General features: G+C 35.7%; 1 protein-coding gene across 2 annotated transcripts in view; it reads left to right on the forward strand.

Annotated features, from left to right (window-relative positions):
- The window catches only part of LOC150099774 (tektin-4-like), a 74,374-nt gene extending 53,456 nt beyond the window's left edge, over positions 1-20,918 (forward strand). For both annotated transcript variants that reach the window (XM_090404238.1, XM_090404237.1), the window contains exons 5-8: positions 1,582-1,728; positions 3,569-3,791; positions 10,072-10,226; positions 20,436-20,918. In XM_090404238.1, the coding sequence (XP_090260364.1) occupies positions 1,582-1,728; positions 3,569-3,791; positions 10,072-10,226; positions 20,436-20,649 (739 nt within the window). In that variant the 3' untranslated portion in view covers positions 20,650-20,918. The remainder of the gene's footprint in view (positions 1-1,581; positions 1,729-3,568; positions 3,792-10,071; positions 10,227-20,435) is intronic.
- The last annotated feature ends 1,713 nt before the right edge of the window (positions 20,919-22,631 follow it).

Here is a 22,631-nt window from a genome sequence, read left to right on the forward strand (position 1 = left end):
CCTATAGTAAATGTATTTGGAGCTAGCTAACAGAATTCATTATTAAATAGTAATGATGGTTAGATAGAATGCACAGTATTGTATATCATGAATGAACTTGACGAACTAGTAAGTACCTTAAGGCCATTCATGTGAAAAACAATCACAATTTATGCCATTATAAATTGTGATTGTTTTATAAATAATAAAAATAAATAATTTCTTCAAGTCAGAATGCTATGCATTTGTGTATTTCCATTGAACACTGGTATCATTAAGTATTTGCATGACAAACATTCATTCAGAAATATTTTTTGGTATGTGAATGCTTAGAAGAATTAGCATGAAATTTATTAACTGACAACTCAATTTTTTTATAATGCATGAATGCAAATAATAATACAGCAGCCATTTCTATTCTTAAAATTTTTTGCTGAGTTATCTTTATTCGTGTAAATAATATTGCTTATTTGTTACCTTTTGTTAAGCCTTCATTTTGCATCTTCTATTACATTCTGAATTATCCTGAAGTCTTGAATTCTGATACATTTGCAGAGATTGATGGTTCATAATGTACATTAATGATATCATGAAGAATGACTATTCTTCTTGTTGCTTGCTGATGATGATGCAAAACTGTAGAGGATAATAATTAAAAAACATGTTGTAGAGATCTTGCAGGATGATTTTAAAAGACTAACATTATGTGGAAAAGTATAAGGTTATGTAATTCAAGATGAAAACATTATAAAATGTGTTTTGTATTAATGGAAACTGGATGTAAGAAATTGTTGAGGATAGATATTTAGAGATGCTGGCATAAAGTTCAGATGACATCATGTATTTAATGGTGAATAAAATAGCTTCAGATGATTACTGGATGTTGAAGAATCTACTTTTTAAAAAAAGTAGAGATAAAGAGGTTTATTTTTCCCCTATATAAGACTGATATAACTATATCTGAACTGTTGTGCGTAGATACAGTTCCTGGGTTTCTTAGGAATGAGAAAGTGTGGAGATGAACCAGAGGCAAGCATTAAGATGCTCCCTACTAGAAATGATTGAAAGTTTCTTAGTAAACAATGTAACTGATAGGCAGAAAAGAGGAGATTATGGTAGAAATGTACATATTACTAAAAGAATTTTATAGGATAGATGCAGAAGAAATTTTTCAATGCATGACAAGAGAGGAGAGAGAGAAAAAACAAGGGATAAGCCCTGATTGCATAATAGTGTGACAAGGATGTAAGGATTTAATTTTGCTTAGAGAATGTTGAATGAGAGGAATGGATTTGGCAACATCCATGAGTTCTTTGTCAGTGAATGAGTTTAAAGAGGGGATGTGATGATAGGCATTATGTGAATAATGGCTAATATGAGCCTTCCACAATGAATTTTTTTGACTCTAAGATATACCCAGATAATAATAATAGTGTTTAGTATTGTTTTAAAGAACAGCTACTAAAATCAGAATATATCTAGCAAAATCCTTGCAGATAAATAATGCTTTACTGTGGAATTAAAAAAAAAAGGTTTATTTTTCAGTATTTAAATCATTTAAACATTCTGATTTCATACTTGTGTATTTTGATTCTTTTGCAGGAAAGATATGGCTTCAAAATCTTCACTAGAGAAAGATTGGAGTGATAAATGGGAAGCATATGGCATTGACACTACTTGTGGACATCTTCTGAATATATCCTCTGGAGAAATTGCTTTTTATGCAGGACCAGAGGCAATTCCTCCTAGGTAAAATTTCAAAAAAAAAATTTTAATTAAATTCAGAATCCTTAAAAATGTGAAAGAATGTTAAAAAATTGAATGAATATCACAAAAGCAATAGCATACAATCTGTCAAAAATGATGGGTAAATAAATTACTAATAAATAACAAAAAAGAACACAAAACCTTCAGCTGAATTTTTGGAAAGGTTAATAACAGTGAACTTCACACACAATTCTTCATTTCACAGCAGCATATGAGGGGACAGTAAATGGTTTTACTTTCCTACTTTTAATAATAGCTCTTACGTGGATTAGTCCTTTCTTTCTATCTTCTCAAGAAATATCATACCCTTCCATTAGTACATTATCCTCATTTAGACACATCTCACTTATTCTGATAATTTTGGATGACAAAGTATAACAAGATTTGCTGATGGATAGACATCAGAAAATGCTATTGACACTAATTCTGAGATATAATTCTCTGGCTGTTTCTCACTATCACATGCCTTTCTTTTCTGCTCACACATTCATTTATACCCCAGCATCTGCCCTTCTTATGCACTGTCTCCCTGTCCTCTCTTGCATTCCAGTTCTCTCATTACTATCGCTCTCTTCATTTACATGTACTCGGTACTCCTTCAGTTTCTTCTGCCCTATTCATCTGATCTTCTGTGTCACCTCTTACTTCCTTAGCCCTCCTATTCACTGCTGTCATTAATCTTATTAATCTCTGTGTGTGTTGAGGCTTAAGTGCTGTGAGGACATCATGTTGGAGGTTTAACCTCCCTACCGGCTGTGTGGATGAAACAGAAAGACCAAATTGCACTTCTTATCCATGTTATTCAATAGGCATTACAGAATCATATCTAGATTATCTGAATGTCTATAGACGTCATGGCCGGTTTGGGTGTTAATGGAATATTTACAGCACTGGGAAAGGATTAAAACTAATTTTAATGTTTCCAATTATTTCATCTTACTCACTGAGACATCTTCAGGGATTACAAATAACTTTTGTAACAATACACTCAAATACAATACAATACTAAGTGAGACATGTGGATGACTCTAAAGTCCTATCTAGATTATGCATCCTCTATGGGCATTTGTAGGTGGCCTAGGATCTAAAGTGGAATCTCTGATAATTAATGTTTCCCAAATTTTGGGAAGTTTTATGCAACCATATTTATTTATATTCGGTTGATTTCTGAGTGCCGCTGCAGATTATAAAAACAGTCTTTCTTTTTTGAATTTACTATGGTGGAGCATGGTGGTATTTTTTTCTCCAGGAGATTCTGTGGGTTGTATCCAGAACATGGTCTGCAAGGTCCGATTGACCACAGTTATGATTGCAGTTGTATGATTTGTGTCTTCTGTCTGGATGGTTGCTGTCTGTCTGAAGTAAGCTAGCTTGCTTTATTATTTATTAACTGATTCTTTCTATCACTCCTCTCAAAAAGCAGAGCAGATTATGAGAATCCTTGCATCAAGACCATCAAGAGTAATCATCAAACAGAATGATGCTGAAGTGGAAGAAACACACACAATATAAGGAATCTTCCTTATATTATTGTTATCACATCATCTCCATGGAGTCAAAGACTCATCATGGTAGATCCTCACTGTCATACACAAAATTCATGGAACTATGCTTTAACCTTTCACTGTTTCTGCATCACACTCACATCACTCACAGGCAAATTCCAATACTAATTGCTCTCTCTCTCTCCACATAAAAAATCCTGCTGTTCACTCTACTCATAAAATTGTATTGTTATTATAGAAGAAAAAAAGATTTTGTTTTTATTATATAGTATACAGTTAATTTATTTTTATTAAGAAAAGTTAAATTCTTCATTTAGGTGGTCAACTCCTGAAGAATGGATTCAGTTTACAAAAGAAAATATTGTTCTTGCACGTAATGAAATTGGAGCATCCATAAGTTTAAGCAATACCATTGACAATCTTTTAAGAGATGCGGCCAAGGATCTGAGACATCAAGCAGATACTGTAGAATATGCATTTGCCAGAAGAGTTGCTGAATTACAAGATGCATTTTTTAGACTGAAACAGCACTTGCAGTTGGTAAGAAATTTTTGTAGATCTTTCACTTGATAACTTTCATTTAGTTAATCCATATATTTAATGAACACAAATATAAAAAATGAAACATTTTATTATTTTTTTCTATATTAAACAGAGTATGAAGGGTTAGAAAGTAAAATACAAGGATTTGGTATTACAATGGAATTTTACACTATTATAAGCAGACCTAATCATCCACCTTTGAAAACTTTTTGTCTGTTAGAATTTTGCTACATGTTATGTTGAAGACCTGTGAGTTTGGACATAACTAGGGTAATCAAAAATTTTTCAGAAGTTACACCCTATAGCATTTACTCTTGGTCATTAAGCTCTGTGGCTTGTCATGGCAAAGTAACTTGGCTTCTTTCAAACTTTATTTAATCTCTGATAAAGCAGTTAATCCTATCTGCACAGTATATTATGGCTGTCAATTGTGTTTGTTCTTCTGGCCAGTTTGCCTATTTTGTAGGGTGAAAAACTTGAGTTTCTGAGAAGTTCTACAGAACGTGCTGCTTGCCACAAAAACCTTGACACCTGTATATGAGACCGGGTAACTCACCTTTAGCTGAAAATCCCTTATAAAGATTCCTCATATCCTAGATAATTCTAGTAGTAAGTTATTTATTAAAGTTATCTTTAATTAATACACTTTATATGCGTTGTTAATTCCGTAAACTAATTACCAGTTACATATCCTAGATAAGATATGCAGTTCATCATATCCAGATCTTTCCATCAAATAGAATCATCAAAAATCCAGCTGAGTAATGGAGACTCTTAGAAGTTATATTTATATTGTATGAGAGGTTTCTGAAGCGTAAGGTAACACATTGCATTTTTGAAAATTATGAAGACAACTACCGTGTTTGAATAAAAACTTTAGTTTAATATAACTAAAATCTACATTCGACGTTTCGATCTTTATTTCAAGGTCATCTTCTGGAGCATACAACTATACACAGTAACAAGCTACACTACAATCAAACTGGTTCGTTAAAGCCACTGACCAACTGCTACAACAATTGTTGGCCTGACCGCTGGTGAAAAAAAAAAAAAAATACATCATCGCTAAAGTCCTATTATTAGTGTTATCTCTTGGTTGTAGTAATACATTGGTCACAACAAGTATCTATCTATATACATATATTAACAACATGTACATTCCAGCCAGTTGGTAATACTAGCTGAAGATTGGCTAGAGTCCTGACTTATGCTGGATCTTATATATTAGGTAGGGCGAATGTGTGCCATCCAGATCCTTGGAATTTTCATGCCATCTTTGTTGTTGATATTTGGGTGGTTTATCAGGATTTTGCAGGCTTCCTTAAATTTCCTTTTGTACCAGGTTTTTGTGGTAAAGAGCGGGTGCTTTTCCAGTTGATTTGGTGTAAGGTGTTGAGTGCGTGGTCTGAGAGGCCTGCTTCACCATAATGGTTATATTTAATGTGTCTAATGTGTTCTTTCTTGCATATAGAGACTGTCTGTCCTGTTTCACCAATGTATGATACTTTCACCAAGTTACGGGTGCAGTGGATGCAGTAGACTCCAGGATGTGCTAATGGGAGGAGAGGATCCTTAGAGGAGTTAAATATGGTTTTAAGTTTAGTGGGTGGTTTAAAGATGGCATTGAGGTTATAGTGTTGTAGGATTCTGTTGATTTTTTCCGATAACCCTTTAATGTATAGGATAGCTATGGTTTTACTGTAATCTAGATTCATTTTGGTTGTTGTTTTATGGAGTATTTTATTAATAGTTTTTTGTTATAGCCATTATTTATGAATGTATCGCTGATGATTTTTAGTTCTTGTTTCAGGGCTTGCTGGTTAGAGCAAATTGTTGTAGCTCTATTTTTAAGGGTGTTGATGACTCCATATTTTTGTGATGGGTTGTGGTATAAATTGGCACGTATGTATTGGCCAGTGTGTGTCGGTTTTCAGTAGACCGTGAAGGATAGACTGCCTGAAGAAAGATGTGTGACTAGTGTGTCTAGGAATGGGAGCGAATTTTGGTTTTCGATGGTAAATTGTATGCGTTCATGTTGTTTGTTCAGGTGGCTAAGGAATGTGTTTAGCGTTTGTCGCCCATGCGGCCAGATCGCGAACACGTCGTTGACGTATCTAAGCCAGACTGTCGGTCTTAGTGTGGCGGAATCAAGAGCCCTTTGCTCAAAGGTTTCCATGTAGAAGTTAGCGATTGGGGGGGGGGATAGTGGTGAGCCCATGGCTGAACCTTCTTTGTACTGTACCACTATCCCCCCCCAATCGCTTGGGGGGGGATAGTGGTACAGTAAATATATATATATATACATATATTAACAATAAATTGTTAATATATGTATATAGATAGATACTTCTTGTTGTTGTGCCCATTTTATTACTACAACCAAGAGATAACACTAATAATAGGACTCTAGTGGTGATGTATTTTTTTTTTTTTTTTTTTCACCAGAGGTCAGGCCAACAATTTGTTGTAGTGGTTGGTCAGTGTCTTTAACGAACCAGTTTGATTGTAGTGTAGCTTGTTGCTGTGTATAGTCGTATGCTCCAGAAGATGACCTTGACATTAAAGTCTAAATGTCGAATGTAGATTTTAGTTATGTTAAACTAAAGTTTTTATTCAAACATGGTAGTTGTCTCCATAATTTTCAAAAATTCATTTGGATCACCGTGTAAACTTAAAATAACACATTCTTTTCTTAAATGGTGAAAGGGAATGAGATAAAACACAGTTGACAGACAGACCTGTTAATGTTCAAGGAGTGCATTTGGCTGCTACTGTCGCCTCACAGCTAATCCCAGTTGCAAGATGGAGCTACTATGTCAGCATGGTCAAAACAGTACTGTCCATTCATTTTTTGCAAGCAAAAAAATTATGTCAAAGAAGCAGTTGTGTTTTTGGTAAAATGAATTTAAAGCAGACGTGGTGACATTGAAGATCAACATCGGGCAGGCAGGCCTTCATTGAGCAAGACAGAAAACAACATTTCATGCATTAAAGACATCATTCTTGAAGGCTGAAAAATGAAACTGTGTGAAATTGCACGAGTGGTGAACTTGAGTAAGGGCACTGTTTATGAAATTTTTCACAATGTCCCTGGCTTTTGAAAGGTGTGCCATGAAAATTGTCAGAGAGGAACAAGGCAACATGTATGGAGATGTGTCTGGAGAATCTGTTGTGATACAGTGACAAAGAAAAGAATTTTGCCTAATTATCAGGTACCAGTGATACCTGTCAGTATCACTGGATTGGTGGTGAGGATGTTGGAAAAGTTGCAAGGAGATTGCATTCAAAAATGGTTTGGCAGGGAACAGCATGGATTTACTAAGGGAAGGTCATGTCTGAGTAACATGTTCACATTTTATAATAATGTGGCTGTTGAGTTAGACAAGGAGAATGGAAACACTGTGTAATTTTAGACTTTACTAAAGTTTTTGAAATGATTCTGCATGGAAGGTTCCTGCATAAGTTGGAAGATACAGGATTAATTATAAATTACTAGTTTGGACAAGAGGATGGCTGAAAAAGAGTGGTATATGGTTGTGGGTCTGCAAGATTTAAGCTGACCAGTGGTGTGTCTCAAGAATCAGTCCTTGGTCCATTGCTATTCAATCTTTACATTAATGACATTGGGAAAGTTTCAGCAGGAGAAATACATCTATTTGCCGATGAGCAAAGATATACTAAATAATCATGGCTGTTATTTCAAAATAAGTAAATGCAAAGTTATGCACTTTGGTACAATGAGACATTCAGTGGTGTAGAAGAAACTGACCATGCTAAGGATCTTGAAGTTTTATAGATAAGAAGGTAAAGTTTATTGAGCCATATAGCAAAGACTGTGAATACAAATCAGAGGATAATGTCGAAACAAATACTGACATGTAAGAATAAGGAAATCAGAAGAAAAATTGACATAAACTGAGTTTTATATTGGCTGAAGCATTTTAATTGAGACTAAGTAAGAAACACCAACACGTTTTGCCAACTTAGCTGTTTGGCTTCTTCAGAGTGAATAAAAGAGATACAGAACAACTTAAACACTTAAACTGTTCATGAAGGAATAAACCGAATACAATTATATTTTTTTATAAATACAGAAGAATGCGTACATCAAATGCATGGAGCATGTATGATGTCAACTGTTGTTATGCAGGAACGTTCTGTAATTAGCAGTGAAATTTAACTCTGGCATGCTTAATGATCTTATGAGGGCCTTATGATCTTATGATCCAAATATCAGCTAGAATTAATCCTTGGTTTCTATTGAAGTTGTGTTTAGAACAGATAACTGTTATGGCTTGTTTTATGTATCGGGAGCAGAAATCTTCCTCTAAATAGGGCATGGAGCTTTTGTCCCGTTCGATGGTATGGTTTGTCCTCAAGAAATGAAGGGCTAACCCACGATTGTCTTGTCTGTTATTGTTTACATCTCCTACGTGTTCTTTTTTTCTAATTTCCAAACTTCTTGAGGTCTAACCAATGTAATTTAATCCACATGAACAGGGGATGTTATAGACACCAGCATATTTGAAGAAGGCATGACTGTCTTTCAGAGATCTTAAAAAATGGCAGATAGTCTTTAAAGGTTTAAAAGTCACTCGTGTTTCATGTTGCTTGAGGAGTGTAGCAAATTTTTTAGAAACTGTTCCAGCATAAGGAATGGTGATGGTGGATTTATAACGTATTTCCTCAGATTGTTGTTGTGGTGGGTCGCAGAAAAGTATCTCATGGATCAATTTTTTTTGGGTAGCCATTGTCTATCAGGGTTTTTGATATGTGGGATAGTTCATCTTTGAGATCTTTATCTTCTGTAGTGATGCAAGAGGCCCTATTTTTTAGCATATGTACGATGCTTAGTTTTTGAGAAACGTGGTGTGAAGATGTGAAGTGCAAGTATCGTCCTGTGTTGATTGGTTTTCGATAGACTGCAAGGCTGATATGTCCATCCATTTGTTTCTTAATTAAAGTATCTAGGAATGGTAATTGTTTGTCCTTCTCAAGTTCTAAGGTGAACTTTATTTTGTGATGGAAGGAATTGATCTTGGTAAGAAAATCAAAACTCCTTCCAAAACAAAACAAAACAGCTAAGTTGGCGAAACGTGTTGGTGTTTCTTACTTAGTATCAATTAAAATCCTTCGGCCAATATAAAACCCAGTTTATGTCAATTTTTCTTACATTCAGATGGTCAAAAATAACATATAATCATCATAATAAGGAAATCATTTTACTTCTTTATAAGGTTTTGATATGACTTTGATATGTTTGAAGCAAGGGGGTGAGAGCTCGATTTTTCTCTCATAGAGTGATTCATGACTGAATGACTTGCCTTTGAAAGTTTTGAGTACAGATAGTGTGAATGAATTCTAACAAGAGTATGACATAGTGTGAGTGATATGTGACCTCCCTTAATGAATCCCTGACTCTCTGGATGTCTCTTGTAATAATAATATTCTTAAAGCTCTCTTTAAATTTTATTCCATGTCCAGTTTTGATACACTGTAATGACTGGGTGCCTTTCCAGTCAGCTCTGTGGTATGGTTGAAGTGCATAAAAAGGCCTGATTTTCCATAATTAAAGAATTTAATGTATCATGTTCTTCCTTTCTTATTGGGAATGTACATCCTCTTCCACATATGAAGGAGAAGTTACAGGTGCATTGGATTTGGTGTCACTTGGTGGGTAGGAAAATCCTTAGAGGAATTTTCAAAATTCAAAAAATTATATTCTTTGGAACATATATACCATGTAAAAACAGGATTTGGTGCATATCTGGTTCACACATGAAAGGCTACAAGACCTATAGTACATTAGTGCCATGTATGGGCAAGAGGAATAGAAGAAAGGAAGAATCTGTTCACATTTTGCTTGAACAGCTAAGGGTTGTAATATTTGAAGAAGGCGGAGTGTGAGAGAGAGCCTGTTCTAAAGGACAGAAGTAGATGGGATGAAAGAGGAGGCAGTGAGGTTGGTTCAGTGAGTTCCAAGATGGGCTTTAAAAGGGTATTGGTTAGTAGAGGCTCTTGTTTTAATGATTAAGGTGTGCAAATAGTTCAAATAAAAATAATTATTTAAAAAAAAAGCATATTCTCTGTTTTAGAATATATTACTTTTAAGTCTTTATTTAACATTGACTGGTCATAGAAAAATCTCTGATTTATATATGATTATATGTATATATATATATATATATATATATATATATACACACACACACATAATCATATATATATATAAGTATGTGTGTATATACATGCACAATTTTTTTTTCCTTTCTCTTAGGTGATAGAAGATATTGCACAAGCAGAAAAAACAGTTAATGATTTAAAATTAGCAATCATGGAGAAGGAACCAGCCATAAAAGTTTCACAAACGCGTTTCCATTTACGTAATCAGAGGCCCAATGTTGAACTTTGCAGGGATCCAGCTCATCACAGGTACTTTTTTATTACTGTATTTATATTAAGGTTCAGATTATACTCATAAGTTACATCATTGCAATCCACATTCTAACAGTCTAGACTCAAAAGTCTTAGTAAATTATATAAAAAAATTAATATAGTAAAATAAATTGAAAATGAATTATGTAATGTATAATTTTATAAAATTAATTACATTATATATGTTTTGGATTAAGTATATTAGTAGGGTATAAAAAGGATAATTTATACTATGTATACTTCATCTGCCCTCAGGAACCCATATGTTTTATCATTCCTTTCTTCCGAAAAAGAATAATGATAAAAAATTATCATAAAATAAAAGAATTATAAAACAACAACAGTAGCTTTGGCTCAGGTTGCAACCCCCCCCCCCCCCACACACACACAGAATAAAAGTCTATAGCTCTACTTCAATTGCTTATTCATTACATAAAATGCATAAGAATTTTGTCCATTGAATTATCAAACTGAATCATATTTGTTATTATTATTATTAACAGACCACCAAGGAATCGAGCGACTTGTCGTGGAAAGTTTTTCATTCCATCAGTAACATATCAAATCTTAAAGTCATTTAGTATTCACGACTTATTCTTCTTATTATTATTCCAGGTCTCCATGGGGTTGTAAGCCTTATCATAAGATGTCTGTCTTAGAAAGGACAAAAGTTATACTGCTCCTTGAACACTTTCACTGTTTGCACTCTCACCACCTCTCAAATGCATTCCATAATCCTGCTACTCTCTCCACACACACACACACACACACACACACACACAAAATTGCTTCTGATCCTTTTACTTACCACTTTCTTTTTTAACTTCCACGTATGGCCCCTTGTTTTTGTGTCTTTCCTCTCATTCTGCAAGTGAAAAACCTCTCAAATATCAACCTGAAAAATACCTCTCAACAGCTTAAATGTCTTCATCATATCCCCCCCACACACACATTTATCTTTTATCCATTAAACTCTGTAGTTTGCAAGCCTTCACTCTATCCTTATATCAATATTGTATAGCCCTGATATATTTTTTGTTATCTGCCACTGCTCCAAGGTTACTTCATCCTCTTTAAATTCTGGTGACCAGATCTGAACAAATAATCCAGATGTGGTCTGATTAGGGCTTTATACAATTGAACCACAACTCTTTTATATCTTTTGGTTGACGTCCACCTCAGTATTGCAGCAGTCCTCTGGGCTGGCTTCACATCCTTCACAATATATCTGCTAAACTTCAAATTTCTATCTACAATTACCATAACATTCCTTTTCTTCACTTCTTCCAGTATAACTCTGCCAATAAGTTGGAAAACTTATTGGTGGATTGAAGGAATAAGCTGGAAAGATAAACAGTGAATGAGGATGCCAGTTTAATCTAATCTTCTTGAAGAGCCACAACATCAGCACCTCTACGATAACCTTCCCATGCTTCATGTCATCTGCAGACAACTAAATGTCTCCCTGTAATCCAATGACATAAAGATTGAGCAATAATGACACACAATGCTGAACCCTGTGGAACTCCTTTATAGTCCACGATAGTTCCCTCTCTCATATACAACTCTGATATCTATTAGAAAGCCAGATAGTAATAGTCCACTAACATAATATCCAGCCCTAATGTTGCAACTTAGATCATGTAGCACCCTATGAAATGCTTTGCAAAAAAAAAAAAAAAAAAATGACAGTATATGCATTACCTTCTTCCACTGCTGTTGTTACTATATTATAAAAGACAACCAGATTAATAAAACAAGGCTATCCCTTAACAAATCCATGCTGACCTTCATAAACATATTTCCCACATCTGCTCAGTTCTGTATATGAGTTCTTCCAATTTTCCAAAATTTTAATAAGAGAAAAATACAGTCTATAGTTTGATGTCTATAATCTATAATCATCTCTTCTCCATTCTACCACTAACTTTGTACACAGGCAATATCGTATCCTCCTTCCACTCCTCGAGAACTTGCCCTCTTGCAAGACTTACATCAAAAACAGCTTGGTTAATTCCTTCCACAGATTGTTTCTTGTCTTTTTGACTTTCACCCTATGTATAATCATCTCTTCACCAACTTGTTTTTTTAATATATTTCATATTATTTTATGAAATAACATGAAATACATATGAAATATGATTATCATATGTATATTATTACTATTACCACTATTATTCAGGCCTCCATGGAGTCAAAAGACTCATCGTGGGAGGTCCTTCCTAAGAACATAAAGTCTGTCAAGACTCATCGAGGGGAGGTCCCCACCTAAGAAACACAAAGTCTATCATACCACTTCTTAAATTCATAGACCGTTCTCACTCTCACCACTCCATCAGACAGTACATTCCATGGTTCAACCACACTCCATGGAAAGAAACCACTCCTCACCCTCTTGCTCATAGTTTCCTTTTGTAACTTCCAGGGATGGCCTCTTGTCATCACTACTTCCCGCTGTTCAACCAAGCGAAAGAACTCCCCATCTTACCTTCCTCCCCAGTGTCAACTCTGTAACCACCTCTCAACAGTTCAAAAGTCTCAATCATATCACCTCTCCTTCTTCTATCCACCAAACTCTGCACTCCACATTCCCTCAGCCAGTCCTCATAACTATCATTGTACAGTCCTGAAACCATCTTTGTCATCCGTCTTTGATACTTCCTGTCTTTGTATCCTTTCCACAGTTAATTTATCCCCTTCAAATCCTGGGGACCAAATCTGAGAACAATAATCCAAGTGTGGTCTGATCAGAGACTTATACAACGGAATGATAACCCTTTTATCTCTGCAGGTCAGTGTCCTTCTCATAATTGCAGCAATCCTCTGTGTTACCTTCACCACCTTTGCAATATGTCCCCTAAATTTCAGGTTTCTATCAATCATCAACCCCAGATCTCTTGTCTCCCCTACTTCCTCCAGTATATCTCCTCCCATAGAGTATGCAGCATCCCATCGATGTTTCCCAAACCTCAAGACCTTACATTTTGCTGAATTAAACTGACCCCCATTCATTTTCCCCACCTATCTAGACTATTCGAATCCTCTTGCAGGGCTGCCGGATCTGCAGTATTTCTAATAATCCTTCCCAGCTTTCCATCATCTGCAAACAACTGAATATTCACTGACAATGTCATTGATATAAAGGTTAAACAATATAGGTCCCCATACTGAGCCCTGTGGGACCCCAATTGTAACTCTTCCTCCTTGAAACTGTTCTGCCATACACAACTCTCTGATACCTATCAGACAGCCAGTCTTGAATCCAGTTGACCAATCTGACATCCAGACCCCATGTGCTGCAACTTAAATATCAGCTTATCATGTGGCACCCTGTCAAATGCCTTCGCTAAATACAAGAAAATGGCAGTATATGCCTTTCCCTCATCTACTGCTCTTGTAACTTTATTATAAAAGGCTAGCATATTGCTAAAACAAGAGCACCCTTTCACAAATTCATGTTGACTCTCACAGATAACATTACCCTCATCTGCCCAATGCTGTATACAGTCCCTCACTACTTTCTACAAGATCTTAACAACTACTGATGACAGACAGACTGGCCTATAATTAGACACTTTCAGTCTGTTACCACCCTTATGCAATGGCACTATCTTACCTTCCTTCCATTCCCTGGGCACCTTTCCCGCAGCCAGACTTTCATTGAAGAGCCAGGTTAAAGGCACTGTCAGTTCCCTAGCACATTCTCTCAAGACCCGTGGTGAAATGCCATCCAGTCTCAAAGCTTTACTGACATCCAGAGTACTCAGTATCTGAAACACACTCTCCTCCTGTACCTCTAAACCTCGAACCAGCCCTATCCCTCTAGCATTAAAACTGACTCCTCTAGGATGAAATACTTCAATAAAGTGTTCATTGAACAATTCCACTATGTCCTCTGCATCAGTCACTCTATTCCGATTTTTATCCCACAATATCATTCTTCCACAGTCATTTCTCCTCTTACTGGCCACATAGCTAAAAAATTCCCTAGGATTTTCTTTGGATCTTAGGGCCAATCTCCTCTCATATTCCAGTTTTGCTTTCCTTACCATATTAGTTGCTCTTCTGGCCTGTGTCTTATATTCTTCATGCATCTTCTCTTCACCTGTCTCCTTATATCTCTTCCATAGCCTCTTTTTCGCATGCAATTCCTGTTTAATATTGTTTGTCATCCACTTTACTCCAAATTGTGTCCTCTTGTTCACTCGTGGTATACAACTTACCATTGCTGCTAACAAATATTCTTTCACAATTTCCCACGCATTAATGATATCCTGGCCTTCCAATTTTCCTCCCTCCATGAAACGTCCCGAAGTTGACATCTAAGACTATTATAATCACCTGCTTTATAATTCCACATAAGTTCCTGTCTCTTTGATACTCCTTCATGTCTGTTCATTTTCCAGGTCAAAACCACATAGTCACTCTCTCCAACTGGTGGGAGAGATTTCATCTCAGTTATTATCAACCTTTCTGATGCTGTAACCAAATCCAAAACTCTTGAACCTCTTGTTCCCTCTGTTACATGCTGCCTAAGATATTTGTCCCTCAAGAATTCTAGAAATTCCATTCCCCTATTGCTACATGCATCTTCCTCTCTCCAATTTATACTGCTGTAGTTAAAATCTCCCATAACAATCATTCTTCTTGCACTTGCCAAACTTAACTGTCTAAACATCTCCTGGTCCCCATCCTCTGTGCTCCTGGGTCTGTAGCAACACCCCACTAAATATTCGGTCTTGCCCACCTCTACCTCACACCATATGCTCTCAAAATCATTTGTCTCACTTCCTTCCAAAGCCTCCACTCTTAGAGGACATAGGTCATCACTTATCATAAGCAGTACCCCACCACGCTTTCCCCTTCTATTCTGACAAAAAATGCTGTGCCCAGCGACTTCTATTCCTGTTATTATATCCCCTTCTGTCAACCACGTCTCAGTGATCCCAATAACTTTTGGCCAGGCTGATGCTATCTGCACCACCAATTCTTCTACCTTATTTCGGATACTCCTGGCATTAGTATAAAGCATTATACATTAGGTAATCTGCTTACTTATTACAAATGATGATAAATGCATTGGACAAGAAAGATGTATATACAGTGATATATTTAGATTTTGCAAAGCCATTGATAGATTGCCATATGATACTTTGGTAATTAAACTGTTAGAGTTGGATTGGAGTTTAATTGTCTCAAAGGTATCCGTAAGTTGTATATGAAGAAGTGATATCCCAGAAGAGGAAAGTCATTAGTTGTTTCCAAGAATCTGTTTCTGGTCTAGTGCTTGTATTATTATAATTAACTTGTATGTTAATAATATTGAGGAAGGTTCGCCTCGTGTACAATTGTGGGAATGGGGATATACATTGTTTGCAGATAATACATGGCTGGGAAGAAATATGAGATGTAGAGCAGATTATAGCTTTACAAGAGGACTGGGTAAGTGAGGATGGCAGTTTGATGTTGCAAAGAGTAAGATTTTAAAATTTGGGAAGAAGTGAAGGGATGCAGAGTATATAATTGATGGAGATATCTTGCATGAGGTGGAGGAAATAAGAAATCTGGAGATAGTGGATAAGAACCTTAAATTTAGTTGTCACATGCTAAAATTGAGAATATTACAACAGATTATGGTTATAACATTATGTGGATGACATTTGTATAGAGTTAGCAGCCAATGAGAAGCAGTGTTTTGAGCAGAAAAGATACGGAATGATATGGATGATATGTGTTTGTGCTAGGAAAGGTTGTAGGTATAATTCAGCACAGAAAAGAAAATGCATCTTGTCTGGAGATTATCAAAAATAAGGAAAGATGAGGTGAGATCATTTTTATGAGTATGAGTAAAATAGAGGATTGTATTTTGCAAGTATTGAATTTGACAAGGTTGTGCTCACCCCACTAGTGAATGGTTAGAAAGTTGAGTGTTTAAGGCATTGGTTTTGGAGTATTGGTAAAAGTATGGAGCACTAGGAGTACTCTGGCATTGATGAGGAAATCAGAATAGAAGACGTTGTTTGCATTTGGTTATACAGTTGCTGCCATAAAAGATGACAGTTGGTATGTAAGCTTCTATAACAAACCTGATCGCACATACTGGAAAGGCACATGTGGAAAATTGCTGTGGATCAAGAGAGTAGCAGAATCCCTATTGGTGGTCACTGATTAATTGTTAGGCTTCTTAATAGCAAAGCAAGGGAATTGGCCATGAAAGTTGATCTTTAAATTAAAGATGCCAAGAAATTGTATTCTTGGTTTAATCTTTTATCCAAGTGTAAGCAAACAATGTTTGTGCATGAAGTATCTTCCCGACTGGGCTACTTGTATATAAAGAACTAATGACTTCACATCAGTTGCCTTAGTATTATTATTAACATCTGACCTCTATGGAGTCAGAGACTCATCGTGGGAGGTACACACCATCACACACAAAGTTCATCCAACCATACCTTAAATTGATTCAATGTGTCTACTTTCACAAACCACATTCAGGCAATGCATTGCACTCACCAACTGCTCTCCATGTAAAGAACCTTCTCCTCACAGCCTCCTTATAAGTTTCCAGGGATGACCTCTTGTTCTACCCCCCCCTTCCATGCTATGAAAAATCTTCCATGTCAACCTGATAACAACCCCTGACTAGTTTATATGTTTAAATCATATCCTCCCCCACCCATTTTCCTCCTATTCATGAGGCCTTGCAATTACATTCTCTCAATCTGTCCTCATACTTCACATTCCAAAGACCACTGACCACCTGTGTGAATCTTCTCTGGACCCTTTCCAACATATCCTCAGTATCATGAAACCCGGCGACCAAATCTGTGTTCACTAATCCATATGAGGCCTGATCAAGGCTTTATACAATGGTCATGACCTCTTTATTTCTGCATGTCAGGGTCTTCTGCATCATTGCCATTATACAGTGTGATGCCTTCACAACTTGTGCAATGTGATCTCTGAATTTCAGGTTCTTGTCCATTCCCATATCTCTCATTTCCTCTACCTCCTTTAAAGTACCCCACCAAGTGTATATCTTTGCATTTATTGTTGCTTACCAAAATTCAAAACTACACTTTGCAACATTGAACTGACAGTTCCAAATACTTGCCCATTCATGCAATCTATTCAAGTCCTCTTGTAAGGCCATAACATCTTCTTGACTCTACATTGCTCTCCCCAGTTTTGCATCATCTGCAAACAGCTGCATAACACCAGTTAAACCCATCCCAATATCATTAATATACAAATTGAACAACAAAGCATTATCCCAAAACTGATCCCTACGGCACTAGTGACCTTCTTTCAGGATGCTGCATCCCTATATACAACTTTCTCATACTTATCTGACAGCCAGTCACTCATCCAACTTGGTAGTCTGTTATCCAATCCCATCCATTTCAATTTATTTAACAGCTGGTCATGTTGCAGTCTATCAAAAGCTTTGGCAAAATCTAAGTATACTACTGTATATGCATCTCCCTTGTCCAAGATATTTATCACCTTGTTATCATGCATAAATAAGTTAGTAAAACATGATCTCCCTTTAACAAACCCATGCTGATAACCACAGATCATACTGCTGTTCTATATCCAACTTCTCACCAATCTTTCTCTTTATCTAGTATTTTCACCACAATTCCAAATATACAGATTGACCTATAATTTGAAGCCAAAGCTTGATCACCACCTGTATGAAGTCGAACAATTTTTCCTTCTTTCCATTCCCTTGGAACCTGTGCTGTTTGTAAGACTCTTATTAAACAGGCATGCCAATGCTACTGCCAGTTCGCTGGAATATTATCACACATGCATCTCCACATTCCCTGGCCTCTGGCAACATCCAGCTAAATATGTCAATCTTCACCTTACACCACACGCCTCATAAACGCTGTTCCCGCTTTCATGTTTACTTTATGTAGACATAATTCCCCTGCTATCATCAGCAGCAATCCTTCTCCCTTCTTGTCCTTTTTATCCTCAAAAAAAATGTACCCTTACATTTCTATTCCCATATTCCCATTAAGATATCATCTTCATTCAACCATGTTTCACCTATTCTAGTAATTTTGGGGATGAATAAAATCACTGGAATAGGTGAAACATGGTTGAATGAAGATGATATTTCTAGCATTGGTAAATAAACATGGCAGCTCACTTTTAGATCTCTAACCAGTATTACTCAAGCCGTTTGTTGGCCGTGATTTCTCCAGCACACCTAAAAAAAAGGCTTAGAAAAAGTTCCTCTATTTGGTGACTAGCATTGAACTGCGGTCACCATCCTGCAAGAAGCCTAATGCCATGGATGCATGAACTGCTTCCAATGAGTCACATAGGCTCATTCATATCCCATAATGAAAAGCACACAATCTTTCAGATGCATATAATGCAATTCATTATGGAAAGGGTCACTATCCAGACCAGTTTTGACCTTTATTGAGGTTTCATCAGTGGGAGCCAGATGACCCAAAAGAGATACCGATTAGAGAGCATAAGCAAACATTTTTTGCTCATGCTTGGATAAAGGATTAATCCAAGAATATAATTTCTTTGCATCTTTAATTTATAGTATAGAATTCAGCCTTTATCTCTACTAATCCAGAGTATTTTAATAATAAGGTGTGATACTTTTTGACTACTTGTATATGGATAATATATTATTTCTGTATTTGTTCAATCTTGGTATCTCTTCAGGATCTGGCTTCCACTGATGACATTTGATGATGTTTGTTTTGGGATTTGCTTGCTTCCTGTGGAGTAGAGAAGCTCTTCTTGGTGTCATGTTTTTGCTTTTGCCTGTCATTGAGTGGAGTCACTGCTGAATTTCTTGTCCTGGAGTCATTCAGGTCAGGAGTGATGAGTTCTGTAGTAATCCTTTTGGATTGCTCAGTGAGATTTAGAGTGACTTTGTAGATCACTCAGAGTTTTTGGAGAGGTATCCCTGCACTTTAACATACCTCAATAAATGCCAAAACTGATCTGAGTAGTGACCCTTCCCCTAATGCATTCCATTATACACATCTGAATGGGTGTATGCCTTGTGTTATGGGATAATAAGGAAATTGATGTGAAGTCATTAGCATCTATATATAAGTAGCCCAGTTGTGAAGATACTTCATGTGCAAACATTGGATAATGTTTGCGCATGATTGCACTTGGATAAAGGATTAAACCAAGAATATAATTTCTTGGCATCTTTAATTTATGATCTCTACTCTGGAATTGATCTAAAATTATTTTTGCAAGAACTGAGTTGAGAATGATGGGGAGGATAGTTTGATGACCGACTTTTATCTTTTTTGTTGCTATTGTTGACGGAAAGAGATCACTATAGGCTTTCTTCCATACTGTAGAGTAGATGAAAGATTGTAGAAACAATATAGAATAAGTGTTAATTCTGGAGCACAATGGAGAGTTACTATTATAACCAGAATTATTGATATCCAAGCTGTTCAAGCTTCTTCTGATGTCTCTTTAACTAAAGACCAAAGGAAACATGCAGTGAGATGTTCTTGATATAGTGGCAGATGATTTGCTTTGATTATCTTTGCAGGAGTTGGAGGAGAAGGATGATGCCTGGAGAGCAGCTTTCATGATGGTACAACATGGGTGTGAGAGAGAAAGAGAGAGAGAGAGAAAAATGGAACTTTAAAGTTACCATAAGAAACTGTTCTTGCATTTCAGATTGGACACTCAAAATCTCTGAAAAATCCTTGAGTCCAGTAAAGGAAAATTCACTTAATGAGTGACTTATATTGAAAAAGTAATTCATAACATATTGGCAGCAGGGTCATCTTTATACCTAACATTGGAAAAGCCTGAAAATCAATTTTGATGTCCATTTTTTGAAGTTTTATCAGATATTTCAGCTTAAAAGTGATATTTCTCAACATTATCTCTGATATCAGAAAGTTTGAGAAGTGATTTCTGATGTCCTTTATTTGCACTGTGAAACACTAAATCTCACCATCACACCATTTGATTGTTTTATTCCAAACAACTTCTTCCCACCCCCTTAAACCAAGCAGTCAGATTCAGATAACTCACTGTAATTAGGGAAAGTCACATTCCATTTTAAGGCATGAGTAATTATTATTATTTTTCTAATTTGTGCTGCTATTGATAATATAATATTACTAATAGCAGCACATAAATGACAAAACACGTCTTCATAAATTACATGATATGAAATGTTCTTTTCAGTCTGATTATTGAATCTCGCCAGTTAGCTGCATCTGTTGATTCCCTTCAGCATCAGTTGCAGATGGCAGAGTCATCTCTTCATAGTCTTCTAGAAACAAGAAGAGATTTAGAGCGAGAAATAGCCATCAAAGAGAACAGCATCTCTATAGATAGAGACAGATGTAGTTCTGTAAGGCAGCGATTTCCAGCACAACATAAATTGCTTGGTTACTGATAGATAGTAGATACTAAAACAAATAGTAGGCATAACAGAAATCACTTACCTCTTTGTTTTAAGATTAAAAACTGTTTTTATCTTAGTAAAAATCTATAAACTATTACTTTTGCTTATTGCATACTAAAGTGCAAGTAAGAACTTCGTAAAATGTTTCTGAATTATCCTGCATCTTAAAAAAATTATCTTATGTGTATAGATATTCGTAATATATTCCAACAGAAATAAAGTTCGTTAATTATGTCTTCAATATTTTTTCCTGGAATATAGGTTAGGAGCTATCATCTTTTTCATTATTGTTCTGTTGTAACTTGTGCATTCAGAAAGTAAATATTTTTTTAAAAAGTAATAATATTTAATGGTTTTATTTATATCATTATCATTATTTTCTGGACTGTAAAAAATCAACATAACTAACTAAAATTAAGGGGATACTAAATCCCACATAGTTTTAAAACCGAATAAGAAACTCAAAGATTGGAATCAGAGAGTTTCTTGCCGAATATAGTAAACTATAAAGTATTGGCGAACACTAGCGTTAGCCAATGCAAGTGATCCTAGTACGTAGTACAATCTTGGGCAACTCGTTGCAAAGGTGAGTAAAGTTCAGATCGCTATTCTTAGGTATTTTCCATAATGTAAAAACACATTTCCTAGGAAATGTATGCTGTTATTACATTATGGAGGGAGGTCACTACCCAGACCGGTTTCAGCCTTTTTTGAGGCTTCATCAGTGAGTAGCTAGACCTAATAATACCGAAGTGTATAGCGAAAAGAACTTATATACTCTGCGAACGAGTTTTCCAAGTAGGTGCAACCATTAAGTTATTTAGGTATAAAGAGCTAATAAGCTTCATTTCGGCAATGAAAACATTACTAAAATTAAGGGGATACTAAATCCCACATAGAAATCCCAATAAAAATACCTAAATAACATAACTAATATTTTATGACTGATTCCTTACCAGTAGTCAATAAAGTTGAAGGCATTTAGAAAGTTAACTCTTTAAAAAACTTGACTCTTTAAATGTCATCTCTGAAAAAAAGATTATATAGGAAAATCATGAATTTTGACCTTGGAAATTCTATAGACCATAGAATATATTACAAAAAGAACTGATGAATTTCTGTATAGTTGCAAATTTGTCCTGTTTAATATAGGGGAGTCTTTTTTTTTTAATTAAAGAGTGGGTAGAAGATTGAAAGACTGATTATGGAGAAACTTTGACTGTTAAAAACTTTCTTTTGCAATGATGGTAAAAACAAAAACAACAAACAGCAGCATGCATTCCCCCCCTCCTTCCTTCACAGCTTGTTATTACGTTGACATTTTAATATGAGTTTTTTTATTTTAATCTTTGTCACTTTTGTTGGAAATCCTTGAATAGCTAAATTTTTTAATAAACTTCTGCATATTTTTCTGTTTCTATTTAGGAATTATTATTATTACATGACACCTCCAAGGAGTAATCACACTCTACTCCATGCTAGCATCATCTATAGCACTTAATCCTCCATCTACACACACACACACACACACACACACACACTAATAACAACTATCACCACTAATAGTATTTTTTGTCTATAAATTGCATATATTCTAATCCCTTTGCCTGTATGTGGGATTAAACCCAAGCATCTGAGGGGGGGGGGAAACCCTAATATATACTAATATGATACAAAGCAGGACTCGTGAACATTGGCGATTGATAATAATCAAATATTGCAAGCCCCTCTTATTACAAAACTGACATAACAAGATTAGCAATAAGTCATCGCTTCCAGTGCCTTGGTGTCAAATTGGGTGTCCCAATTTGACACCACAAATAGTACAATTTGGATGTGGTCCAGATATAGACATGCATCTTAGGAAAATAATTTTATTTTATATTGGTACCTAAATCGACAGAAGTTTTTTTTTTAAACACAAATATAAATTTTAGTACATCAAATGCACATTTCTATATTGTTAATTATTC

The sequence above is a fragment of the Typopeltis vanoorti genome, chromosome 14 (genome assembly GCF_054136105.1).
Source record: "Typopeltis vanoorti isolate ZY-2024b chromosome 14, IOZ_Tvanoo_1.0, whole genome shotgun sequence".
NCBI classification, from domain to species: domain Eukaryota; kingdom Metazoa; phylum Arthropoda; class Arachnida; order Uropygi; family Thelyphonidae; genus Typopeltis; species Typopeltis vanoorti.